General features: G+C 34.9%; 1 protein-coding gene across 8 annotated transcripts in view; it reads left to right on the top strand.

Annotated features, from left to right (window-relative positions):
• The window catches only part of LOC126778200 (C-terminal-binding protein), an 86,258-nt gene extending 72,739 nt beyond the window's left edge, over nucleotides 1–13,519 (top strand). For 7 of the 8 annotated variants that reach the window (XM_050501664.1, XM_050501665.1, XM_050501666.1 and 4 more), the window contains 9 exons: nucleotides 1,749–1,876; nucleotides 6,389–6,648; nucleotides 8,612–8,743; nucleotides 9,321–9,520; nucleotides 9,797–9,896; nucleotides 10,145–10,268; nucleotides 10,815–11,071; nucleotides 11,274–11,404; nucleotides 12,038–13,519. In XM_050501664.1, the coding sequence (XP_050357621.1) occupies nucleotides 1,794–1,876; nucleotides 6,389–6,648; nucleotides 8,612–8,743; nucleotides 9,321–9,520; nucleotides 9,797–9,896; nucleotides 10,145–10,268; nucleotides 10,815–11,071; nucleotides 11,274–11,404; nucleotides 12,038–12,100 (1,350 nt within the window). In that variant the 5' untranslated portion in view covers nucleotides 1,749–1,793 and the 3' untranslated portion in view covers nucleotides 12,101–13,519. Of the gene's footprint in view, nucleotides 1–1,748; nucleotides 1,877–6,388; nucleotides 6,649–8,611; nucleotides 8,744–9,320; nucleotides 9,521–9,796; nucleotides 9,897–10,144; nucleotides 10,276–10,814; nucleotides 11,072–11,273; nucleotides 11,405–12,037 lie in introns of all 8 variants that reach the window. The other variant, XM_050501671.1, reaches the window with a different exon arrangement.
• The last annotated feature ends 48 nt before the right edge of the window (nucleotides 13,520–13,567 follow it).

The following is a 13,567-nucleotide window of genomic DNA, read 5'->3' as shown; positions in this document are numbered from 1 at the left end:
ATTGAAATTTGTAACCAAATTTTAACAAAGAAACGACAAACCAGACTAACTACAACTAATTTTTGGGACAAGAGATTCTTCATTGTTATATTGTGAATGTGTCGTGTTCAATGTTCATTGTTTTATTATGTTTTTATCTGTATATTTCGGTTATGTGATTTTATGATAATAATTGGTGGTAGGGCTTTGTGCAAGCTCGTCTGGGTAGGTACCACCCACTCATCAGGTATTCTACCGCAAAACAGCAATACTTGATATTGTTGTGTTCCGGTTTGAAGGGTGAGTGAGCCAGTGTAATTACATGCACAAGGGACATAAAATCTTAGTTCCCAAGGTTGGTGGCGCATTGGCTATAAGCGATGGTTGACATTTCTTACAATGCCAATGTCTAAGGGCGTTTGGTGACCACTTACCATCAGGTGGCCCATAAGCTCGTCCACCTTCCTATTCCATAAAAAAAAAAAAATTATACAATTGATATACTATATCTATTGGTGGTAGGGCTTTGTGCAAGCTCCAGATACTGTACCGAAAAACAGCAGTACTTGGATTGTTGTGTTCCGGTTTGAAGGGTGACTGGGCCAGTGTAATTACAGGCACAAAGGACATAACATCTTAGTTTCCAAGTTTAGTGGCGCATTGGTGATGTAAGCGATGGTTAACATTTCTTACAATGCCAATGTCTATGGGCGTCGGTGACCAATTACCATCAGGTGGCACATATGCTCGTCTGCCTACCTATTCTATAAAAAAAATATAATTATAACCCATTACGTTGGGGGTAATTTTGAGGCACTACTGTTCTGCGTAGCCGTTATATTATATTTACATTAGTACTTAGAAGAATATTTTTTTTTAATTGTTAAGAATTTTCGTTTGTAAAAAAACTTTTTACTTGTACTTCATGTAAGTATTTGAAAGGCTTCGAAAATAATGATTACTTTTGTTGAAACTCAGTCGTTCCATTGTTTTGAGCTTTAATTTTTTTTAATGGGAATTTTGAAATTTAGAAAAGTTTATGGATTAAGAGAAGATTGTAAGTCTTCCGTGTAGGGTTTCTCATAATTTACAATTTTTCTGGTTTTGTTATTAGTTATTTATTTTACGACTCGAATAATAATTAATATTAATCGATGAAACCAATTATTACCTAATGTGGAATGTCAGTGAAAAATGTGATAAATTTGAACTTTGCATTTTTAGAAGAACGATGGTTTAATTTTTACTTTAAAATAACCCCAGTCCACTGTAAATAAAGTACGAGGTCGTTTGTACATGAAAAACGTTTTAAAAGATCAGTAGAGAATGATTTTACGATAGTAAAATTAAATATCTGTTACATGTCGGCTATTCTATACATAAAAGTAAATAAGAAAGTATACTATATTTTATTACAGTTACTTGTATAATTTTAATGTGTTTCTTTAGATGTAACGAACACATTTTAATATTTATAATAAAAATAAGATTATGTTTTACAAGTTAATTAAAAATACAACTTACATTTCTCTCTTAAATTAGAATCATAAGCATAGTCGCCCGCGAATACCAATGAAGTGTATACAATACAGACTGTATAATATTATTCTCGAAGTTTCCTCAAATATTAAATCACGTATAATTAATTTAAAAACTCACAAAATACCTAATACTTGAGTTTCATAACACGTTTTCGTTTCGTAGCGAAAATATTTCAGTTCTGCAAACTTATCTCGACTGTCACGTAATTAATGGAAATTTGTTCGCAGGTGACGCGCTGCGGAGCGGTAGTTAAAGCGGCTCTGCCGCTTTAAATGGACAAACGCAAGATGCTGCCAAAGAGAGCGCGTATGGATAGCATGCGGGGTCCTATCGCAAATGGACCCCTGCAGTCGAGGTAAGCAAAACGAATCATCGAAACATTTTTTCAGAAATGTATTTAATATGTTTTGGTTTTTATTACTCTAATTATATATTTTTATATAAGGTAAGATACAAACGTTTGTTAGTTATGGCATACTGTTATAATTATACCTGTAAATACCGATTTTTGTTGCTATTACTTATCATATTATTTATTTCTGAATACCGATCACACTGATAATACTAGTAAATGTTTTGCTATTAGTAAGCTAAGAGTGACAAAACTGTGTTTTATACCAAATAATTGCAAAGGCACGATTTATACAGAACTTTAAGAGAGCAATCACCCACTGCAGTCGACCGCATTGCGTTTAACTGCCCAGAACGGACCACTATTCACGTTCATAATATACATAGCAACTTAAATAAGTTCCACAGTTCTTGAACGAAACTTTAAAACGGTGCCATTCATTACTTAGTCCATTGAACTCGTGATCTTGATAAAAGGACATAGAGTACAAACACGATAAAATCTACCGGATGCATTAACTTTGTCTCTCGTGCTAACTCGGAGATTAGAGATAAACTTTTGACATTCAGTGTTAGTCTTGCGTTTCGGAAATTTAATGACACAGACGACGGTCACCACACATCTATATAGATTTTTTATTACCGTAACAGCCTGTGAATGTCCCACTGCTGGGCTAAAGGCCTCCTCTCCTCGTTTTGAGGAGAAGGTATTGGAGCTTATTCCACCACGCTGCTCCAATGCGGGTTGGATTTTTTATTATTAATATATATTATTACAATGGAAAAAAACGCTAAAATTAGTAAAATGTTTTCGCTACATTGAATAGTATTATTTAAGTCTATATTATATTATACGAATATACAATAATCTCATATCTCGAAAACTCAAATCATAATAGTTTACTATTGCTATAAAAATGAAGTTATATATAAGTAATTTGGTTTTTTTTTCGGAACCCCTTTTTTGCATTTCATAATTTAATTAATATAATTAAAGGTGTGGCCTTTGCCTTTAAATTGTTGAGAATAAAATAAAATGTTTGTAAACTATTTCTGAAAACGAAATTATACTTAAAACATAGAAGTTATTTTTGGTATAGCTTAAAATGATAACTATGAACTTCTGTACACAAGATTGGGTCATGCCTTCGATATATTCTTTTCCTAAACACGAACTAACAACAATGTAATAACAGCTAAAAGCCGGATAAGATGTATTCAAACATAAAGATTATACCATGTTGTCCAGTTATAATATAATAATATACTTATAAACTTTTAAACGATTAACAATTATTATCTGAATTTTGATAAAATTAAAGTACATAATACGTGTGTCAATAAAATTTAACAATAATATATTCGTTATAAATTGTTATAGTTATACATACATCAGTTTATTCACAATTTTCCGCGCCATTTCCATTTAACTTTAGGATACGATACCGACGTTAAAAGGGAACAACGATGGTTTCGGATAATTGATAATAATTCAATTCCATCGCGCACAAAGAAATTTGGCAACTCCTTTCTTTGTCGCACTACCAAAAAATGGAATTCCTTACCAGCTCACGTGTTCCCCTCCTCTTACAACCCGGGTTCCTTCAAACGAGGCGTGAAGAGGCATCTTGCGGGCCGGCAAGGCGGGGACGGCTAGTACAGAGAACTCTTCCCGTTTGTACTGGCCGTCGTCGCGTTTGGACTCTACTACCACTTACCATCAGGTGGAGTAGAGTCATTTGCCATCCCGGCGCATATAAAAAAAAATCTTTTTTCGCTGAGCTATATTTCGATTTCATACGGTTTTATCGAGTCTTTATTTGCAAAAGAAATAAAAATTTCGGTAACAACTTCTATCCGAACAAATATATATAATATCAAAATTTTATAATTAACATGGACTTTATATGTGATCGTTTATATCTACTTCATAAATTTCACTTTATTTATTTAAAGAGATGCGTTGAAATTATTTATTTATTAATTAATTAATTTTGTGTAAACTAAATGTTGAAAATTAATTAAATTTTACGTAATTTGCTATTAAAGAATCACTGCCCCGGAAACTACTTTTGATTAAAACCGACGTTCAATTCGTGATCGAATCCTTAGTTTTTATGTTTAACGGTCATTCTAATCGTTAGTTGGCTGTTAATTTTCGGTAAAATTTGAACGAACTAATCACATTAAAATACTTCCTTTAAACGAGTTATTTTTTAATGAAAATATTTTTAATTAATTGTTGCGTGTTAATTTGACCGTCTGCGTGTTGTAATGATTATATTAATCCTTTCTAATGAGGTTTGAATGAACTCCAGTCATGCAATACTTCTCTTGGATTTAGCTGTAGCAATAGCGCGGCGTACTAATCGTGTGCTGAATTAAATGGCAATAAATCGTGATAAAAACATATTTTTCGCTTTTTTAGTACGTGAAATTCTTATACCATATCTTTATTTTTTGTAATTATTGTTCTTGTATTTCTAATTCCTTATAATCTGTATATAGTAACTTATTCTGGGTACATGATACAAAATTTTATTAAAATTAATCTGCAAACTGACTTTAACAATGAGATGTTTTTCTTATTTAGGATGTAATTCCTAGGATATATTCTTGCAAAAATATTTTCATATATCGTCACTACTTACTACGTATTTTAAAATGAAAAGTTTTTTTTTATACTGAATAAATGTAGAGCTTGCTGGATAACTTAAATGTGTATGTTTTTATAATAAAGAACAACATTTTACTACTTTCATCTCGCCTTGACCTATCTAACGTTTCTATGACTGCCTGCATTGCAGCTCCGCTATAAACTCGTTAGGGGAATTCTTTAGTTTAAACCAATAAATTTCTAGTATTAAAACTTAAACACATTCGGTCTCGTGCCATCTGTTATTCGATTCGAAACATTTGAAATCCGTAAATGATATATCAATAAAGAAATAATACGAATCAGTATTAGTAAATATATAAATTTAAAATTGCGAAACTCCTGACAAAATTACTTTGGTATATTTGGTATTTATGTTTTGTATAAACTTGTGACCCATTTGTTTGGACCGTTAGTCAAAAGTTTCTGCGACTAAACAATCTGCTAGTATAAGGTCTTGTCACCGGCCACTAATTGACTTTGGGAGTACGTCCATCGCTCAGCAAACCTACAAAGCCTCGTCCATCGGGTACAGTCAACTTATTCTTTTTCCGCTCTAATCCTATTTGTTTTCCATCAAAACTTGCCCAAAGGGTTCGCCTCCGATGCTACCCCATCTCTTTGTTTGCCCCCAAATCTGTTATCGTCTGCTCGGGTAAAGTTTCGTCGAAATTCCGTAACTTCAACCCTCGGAATTACTTTCTCGTTTCGCCCGCCGAAAGTTTTCGTCGGCAATAATAATAATTCTGCCTCGCTATGACGAAAGTTTAATTTATTAGTTTAATCGTACTGGCACGGCCTTAATTATTCCAGAGTCGTGGAAGGGTCTCTTCAATCGGTTTAATCTAGTTGGGATGTTAGATTCCGTGTCCCGAGTAGCCGATATTTGATTTGGAATCCAATTTGTCCATCGGTTCGATTCGGTCGTTGACATTGTGGGTTTTTGGTTAGAGATTACTTTTCGTCTTTAATATAATCGGGTTTTGCTATAATAACATTTTTAGGCAAATTGCTTGATCTCTTCATAAGGATTTTCCATTAAATTAATTTAGGTTTATATTCGGTATCTATAAAACGCTATATTTTTTATTAAAAACTGTATAATTTAAGAATCATATAAATTAAGATCTAAGTTTGAAAACGAAAGTTCATATTAATAAAATACAATAAATTATTTTACATTTAACTTTACAATAAAAAAAGTAAAATTAAAACTCGATAAATTAAATCTCACGATTTAACGAAATCACACTACTTTAATGAACGTAACTAAAATTTTATATCAAATATTAATTCCTTATAAAAATTTAATGTTATATTAGGAAAGATTTCGTAATAGTCGTTCTTATAGCATTCCTAACATGGAAACCGCAACTACGTTCAGTAATTCCCAGGCAGAATGTCCAACAATTACTCGACGGCGAAACAATTACACTTGATTAATTTGCTGTGGGAATCGCTTATTCGGTGAATTCGTGTCGCTTTAAGTATTTTTGTATATAACTAGTGTTTTAAACTGATGCAAATATTTAATTTCGTTTTAAATGTTTACGTCCAATGGTATTTTTATCCCTAAATTTAAATGAGAAATATTTTAATTTTACCTCGGAACACAGCTAACCATTTATGAAAAAAAAAACCCTACGACCAATAAACGTTCAAACAAATATATTTGTTTATATTTATACATATTTATTTTTTTTAAACGTAATAAAATTGTTCACTTTTAAAAATAATATTAATCATAAATAATATTTAATGATATTATAACAAAATATTTTATAATATTTTATAAATTTAAACTTGTTGTAGGATAAAAATGTAATGTAATTATTATAATTTTGATGTTGTTACTTCCAGGCCCCTAGTGGCATTACTCGACGGTCGAGACTGTACCGTCGAGATGCCAATACTGAAGGACGTGGCAACGGTAGCGTTCTGCGACGCGCAGTCCACTTCCGAAATACACGAGAAAGTCCTTAACGAGGCCGTGGGCGCGCTCATGTGGCACACCATCATCCTTACCAAGGAAGATCTAGAGAAGTTCAAGGCACTTCGGATCATCGTGCGCATAGGTTCCGGAGTCGACAATATAGACGTCAAAGCGGCTGGCGAACTAGGTAACTATAACATGCACACTTATTTGACTCACTATTGGCGCGAAATGGAATTGGGCGGCGCGCCGAACGTAGATAAGCGACTTACAAACAGCGAAAACGATGAAAAGCACAAAATGTTTCACATATATTTTGTGAGCACTTTCTTTTAAAAAAATACTTGTTGACTATTCTTTATATTGTTATCATATGAAATATATTTTAAAATAAAAGGAAAATAGACACAGAGATTGAGTGTGACGTATTTACACATTAAAGTAGTCAATATTCTGACAGATTTTAATAAATTCAGAACAAAATTGAAATGCAACTCGTAATACATCACATAAACGGTAACTTTTTGATTATTACAATTTTTTTAAGGGGCCTTTATATTCAGCCTGTATGTCAAGGCTCGAAAAACTAAGACTAATTTAGTTTGAGAGAATCATTAACAAATTCATATACTTTAATTGCCGAAATACTCGAAGGTTTACTAAGAATATAATTAAAAACTCCAATATTCATAAAATTTAAATTTAGTTCATATTTTAGTATTTCTCTCAAATTGTGGTTACGAACACATGCGCATAACAAGTGTGAAACAACATCTAATACATTACATACTTGACTACAAAATCTTTGTTGAAAGTTGGAGACACAGAGTAATTGAAAGCAGTTAATTAAATGTAACCTTCAACGAAAAATACTTAAGTATTTGTATTCCATTATCCATAAATATATCTATTATAAAATTCCATTTTGATTATTAACAATAGAAATGAATAGTATACAATGTCTATGTGAGATCTTTTAATAACAAATAAACGATGGTCAACAGAGGTATAGGATTATAGCATTCAACGAATAACCACGTAACCATATATGAATGTATAAATAAATAATGCGTATTTAAATTGAGTGGAAGTTATTGATCGTGTTTGAAATGGGTTATTATTATCGTCGTCTTCTTATGAAATTGTTTTATTAAAACGTTTTCTTTCAATGGCAAATGCTATTCTCATAGATTTTTCGTGCATACTAAATCGTTATAATTTTTTATTTGATTATTACATAAAATGCTGCTAACATTCTTAATACTATTTTCTCACGGTCACCGATTTATATTAATATAAGTCATAAAATTATTTCTAATTTAAAGTTTTTTTTAAATTTAAATTCACATATAAAGGCATGTGATTGATAAAAAAGAGTAATTACTGGTTTTTTTTCTTCTTGGTTTTCGGTAGTATCTACATTCCGAACCGGTGTTTTTTATAGTTGAAAAATGATGATCAAAAGTGTTCGAGTAAAATATATTTTGTATTAGTATTTCGAGTTTTGTATTAGATTAATGAGTTTACATATTAATTACGCAGTTTTTCTACCGTAACATCATATTCGAAAATGAATTTTGATCAACCGATTCAATCAATAACCATAAAACAACAACAACAACAAATATTTCTATGAAATATAAAATATCACTCGGGCACACATCAGGCTCATGTATCGGTACACAAATATGTAATACAATATGTATATACATGTTCTTAAATTCTAATACGATTTTCAACTAATAACCTCTTCACGGCTCAATATTTCCACGACACGTAAAATGTTCTTATAAGACTTTTTTTTTTTATAGTATAAGTTGGTGGATGAGTATATGGGCCATCTGATGGTAAGTGGTCAACCACGCTCATAGACATTGGCATTGTAAGATATGTTAACCATAGCTTACATGGCCGATGCGCCACCAACCTCGGAAACTAAAATGTTATGTCTCATGTGCCTGTAATTACACTGGCTCACTCACCCTTCAAACCGGAACACAACAATAACAAGTGCTGCTGTTTGGCGTTACCTACCCAGACGGGCCTGCACAAAGTCCTACCACCAGTCGATTTATTGAGGGTTTAATAATTTTCAAAGTGCATATCATAAATACATCTTGTGTTTCAATTTTGTTGTTATTCATTTCCAGGGATAGCAGTATGTAATGTACCGGGCTACGGTGTGGAGGAGGTAGCGGACACGACGATGTGTCTCATATTGAATTTATACCGACGGACGTATTGGCTCGCCAATATGGTACGGGAAGGGAAAAAATTTACAGGTACAAAAACAAATATTAAATGATTTTATTACGTATAGTATACTTCATACAATATTTAGCCTAATACGTTGGCCTACAAAGGGAAGGATCTTGAAGTATGTTATTGTAAAGTCGTATAACAACTGGTTAATTCTTGTGATTGTTCCGTCAAACTGAATTAATTAGTATTCTGTAACGATTAATGAACCTTAATTATCTTAAACATACACAACTAAAAAAAATAAAAAAAGAAGCTTAATCAGTATATATCGTAATCAAGTCTGACCTGTGTAGAATAATACATTAATACAAACAATCACAATATTTTGTAAGTGTCCATAGTAACAATGATTATCAATATAATTACTGATTTTACAGTGATAGTCTTAAAAAACACTTTTTATGCTCGTGACGAGCAGTAACAAAAACAAAACTGTTGAATATAACCATATTACTAGATAATATGGTCGACAGTGTATTGGTAATGTCGGGAATTATTATTTTACAAGCTTAATAGAAAATACTCCTAGGATTACGTTACGTCAAAAAATTTATTAAAAATCCGTATAATATACAATGTTCGTTACGCACCGGGCAGGTCCAGAGCAGGTCCGCGAGGCGGCGGCGGGCTGCGCTCGCATCCGCGGCGACACGCTCGGCATCGTGGGGCTCGGACGCATCGGCTCGGCCGTCGCGCTCCGAGCCAAGGCGTTCGGCTTCAACGTCATCTTCTACGACCCCTACCTGCCCGACGGCATCGAGAAGTCGCTAGGTCTCACCAGGGTCTACACGCTGCAGGTACTTTATATAGCCTTTGTTTAAATCTAAACGAGGTCTTACTGTATCTTATAATCTCTAATCGCGATATATGCGATTCAATATTTATCTCTTCGCCCTGTAATGTAATGTATAATTTAATACATTAGTATATTTTTTATATATGTGGATTATTTTGTTAATATACTTGTAGTTTAAAGCGAGTCTAGTTTCGATGTTCCTTCCTTGTCACTTTCACTTGAACAATTTAATAAAATATTTGAGCATTCTGTAAATGTGGTAAATATATATTTTCAGGACCTCCTATTTCAAAGTGACTGTGTGTCATTGCACTGCAGCCTAAACGAACACAATCATCACCTCATAAATGAATTTACTATCAAACAGATGCGCCCAGGTTTGTACTAAATATAATATGTTATAAACGTCTGACATCATTTTCATTCCAAAAAGTAATTTATATATATAAACTATACTATAATTATTAATGTTAACAAAAAAAAACAGCTATTGTTTATATTATTTTTGATTTAGTGTTAGTGATATTTGTAAATGTCACAAGTTCTCGACAAAATATAGATTATACTTTTGCGGGTGAACCTTTATCGATGTGCTAGATGAGTAAGTGTCGTGTGTTGTGCGCAGGCGCGTTCCTGGTGAACACGGCGCGCGGCGGGCTGGTGGACGACGAGGGGCTGGCGGCGGCGCTCAAGCAGGGCCGCATCCGCGCCGCCGCGCTCGACGTGCACGAGAACGAGCCCTTCAACGTCTTCCAGGCGAGTACCTACCACACCGCGGAAGTTACGTCTGATAAGCGCATCCATTGTGCACCAAAACATATCTAAGTCACCAGCTATAGGATTCGCAAGGAGTCGCTTTAGGCAGGCCTTTAATACATTGTCCGATTGTACCGACTCGAGGCCCAGCGATTGAGGATAAAGATGAATCATAATAAAAACATTAATAAACACTATGTCGATTTTTAAGTATAAGTAAACTATGTAATACGAACACAATGGAAAGTTATGTAACAATATAACTCATACATAAATAAATATACTTTGTACATGTTACGCTCTTGATTTCATCTGGACAAATACAACAGTCATTTCCTTGCCAGAGCCAATTAATTTATTAAAAATGATTATTATTATGATTATCGTTTATATCAACAAGTTACTATCATAGATGACCTGCACGTACATTCAATCTCAAACGCTATCGATCCCTATCTATAATTAAGTCACCGGCAGGACAAATAATCGCAGGTACCTGTAATCGAAACACGAGCTGCATTAAAAATAAAATATTCAACGTTCCAGCAGGGCCCACTGAAGGACGCGCCCAACGTGCTGTGCACGCCGCACGCCGCCTTCTACTCGGACGCGTCGGCGCAGGAGCTGCGCGAGATGGCGGCGTCGGAGATCCGGCGCGCCATCGTGGGCCGCATCCCGGACTGCCTGCGCAACTGCGTCAACAAGGACTACTTCCTGGCCGGCGCCGCGCCCGTGCTGGCGCCGCCCGCGCCGCCCATCCCCGCGCCGCAGCCGCCGCCCGCCACCTACAGCGAAGGTACCACCACAACTAAACACGACATAGACATTAGACATCGATTCACTTAGTAATTTGTAAAAAAACACACAAATTATGTAAGTAATTGATATTTATTACACGTGACTTAGATTTTTTTTTTAAATATAAGTGTTTTTTAATATGATTTATAAATGTCCTGGAGTTATAAATATCCGGTTTAACGTGGTTGCGCGGCCCGCAGGCATGAACGGCGGGTACTACGGCGGCGGGGGCGCGCAGGCGGCGCACTCCACCACGGCCGTGCACGAGGCGCCCGCGCTGCCGCCGCAGCCCGCGCCGCAGCCGCCGCCGCCGCAGCCGCCCATAACGCTCGTACGTACACTTGTTATATCTTATAAGTAGTCAAAGTGTTACATATCATTGAGTTTCGATTGCTGTACTGTAACAGCCTGTTAATGTCCCGCTGCTGGGCTAAGGCCTCCTCTCCCTTTTGAGGAGAAGGTTTGGAGCTAATTCCACCACGCTGCTCCAATGCGGTTTGGTAGAATACACATGTGGCAGAATTTCAATGGAATTAGACACATGCAGGTTTCCTCACGATGTTTTCCTTCACCGTCAAGCACGAGATGAATTATAAACACAAATTAAGTACATGAAAATTCAGTGGTGCTTGCCCGGGTTATATTATGTTCTGATGGGTAGCACTTTCTCAAAGCCCATTTGAGTAGGCATCACCCACTTTTTAGTTATTTTAACTGCAATAGTTTATATATACAATAACAATGAAAGAAATGGTTTATTTATGGAACAGCATCAACTGTTTAAAGAGAAAGTGACCAGCTATTGATGTGGCTTATTTGCTAAAAAAGCAAATGTGTTTCATTAAACTGGACTTTTAAGAGTCACTATCCAATTTTATAAATAGATTGTCGAAACAAATGTGAATTTTTGTTGTCAGTAATTTTGGAACATAAAAGTAAACTTAAATGAAATTGTACATTACAGCCGATCAACACTTCGGACCCGGCGAACCACCAGATGAAGCAAGAGAGCTCCGACGTCCACTAGGCGACACGCTACGTTACAGTACCGTACAGCGCCGAGCAAAAAATATACAAACAATAGTTTTATTGATTCCATCGCAACTATGTCATAAGTACCTACGTCGTAAGCCAACGAGTGATATATTATGTGGAGCGACGTTTGCATACGCATGCGATTAGATTAGACGAAACCAAACAGCTAGAGAGACCGATACTACACGCAGGCGAGAACTGGAGCTACGTTCACACACGTCCTAAACCGTCAGTGCTCAAAGACATTGCATTGTAACACGACACAGGGGTGAACTACTACAAAATGTAGCTTTACAGTGACGAACGTGATGGTATTCGGGTGTTTTGAATATATATTTTTTTGCAAAAGAAAACAAAATCGATCCTGTCCAACGGACGCGATGCTTACGGACTTTATGATTATAAGTATAGATGTGAATGAAGAAAAGTAATGTATAAGTGAAGCGTGTTGGTGCAAACGTCGTGTATTTGAGCGAATAGTTGATTCTGTGTTTGTATTTGGTAAGTTGGGACAGCTATATTATATACTGTTATGTGAAATGCGTGCAACAATCGCAGGACGATGTATGTATGAGGTGTAGGAGGGGACGATGTATCGAACGAGGTTTTTTTGTACATTTTTTTCCATGTACGAATGTTCTCTTTGTTGACATTAAGTGAAATTATTGGATTGATTCAATGATATTGTAATGTACAGAACGAAAAGAATGGTAGAAATTTAGATATCAGACTGTAAAGTATAGATTTGAGAATGGATTGTATTATAAGCAATTGAAACGGACGGCGTCGTTACTCTACTTGAACAAATAACTAATGTCACGTGTCGACGCACCGGGATGTACTACTGGTTTAGTAATTTAGTTAATTGTGTTATTGAGACGTGCAATCATATTTAAATGTGATTCGCTAAAATAATAAGTCTGATAATTATAATAATTGTGGATTCGATGGATCGCCCCCTCCGTGTGTTCAGCATTTGTTCGCATTTGTACCGCCCGCTCCGAGAGGCGTGCTCCGTGCAGGCGCACGTGCATACAAAACTGTTAATTTTTAAGTATCAACAATGGATTGTAGAATTCTATCATCACACTAATTAACGAGTAAACAGGAGGACTTGTGTTTTTTTTTATTAATTTGAATTGTACAAAATCACGCTTTCATTTGATTATATATATATATTTTTTTCTTTTCTAAATAGAATTAAGTAAAGGATTTGTACATGAAACGGAACACCAATAAATTAGACCGAAACTCAATAGCGGGCCGCACCCGATTAAATCCGACGATCGTGAGAATTGGTATTTAAAATTAGTATTTACTTACAGTTTAGTTTAATGACAAAAAACAATGTGTATATTTTATGAGAAAGTGAAAAAGTTCTTAAATAAAACTATTGTTTTCGGATTAATGACTCTGGCGTTTTATTTATTCATAACCTCCAATATATGGCAACATTAAA

The sequence above is a fragment of the Nymphalis io genome, chromosome 25 (assembly GCF_905147045.1).
Source record: "Nymphalis io chromosome 25, ilAglIoxx1.1, whole genome shotgun sequence".
NCBI classification, from domain to species: domain Eukaryota; kingdom Metazoa; phylum Arthropoda; class Insecta; order Lepidoptera; family Nymphalidae; genus Nymphalis; species Nymphalis io.
This window is presented reverse-complemented; position numbering and strand designations above follow the sequence as displayed.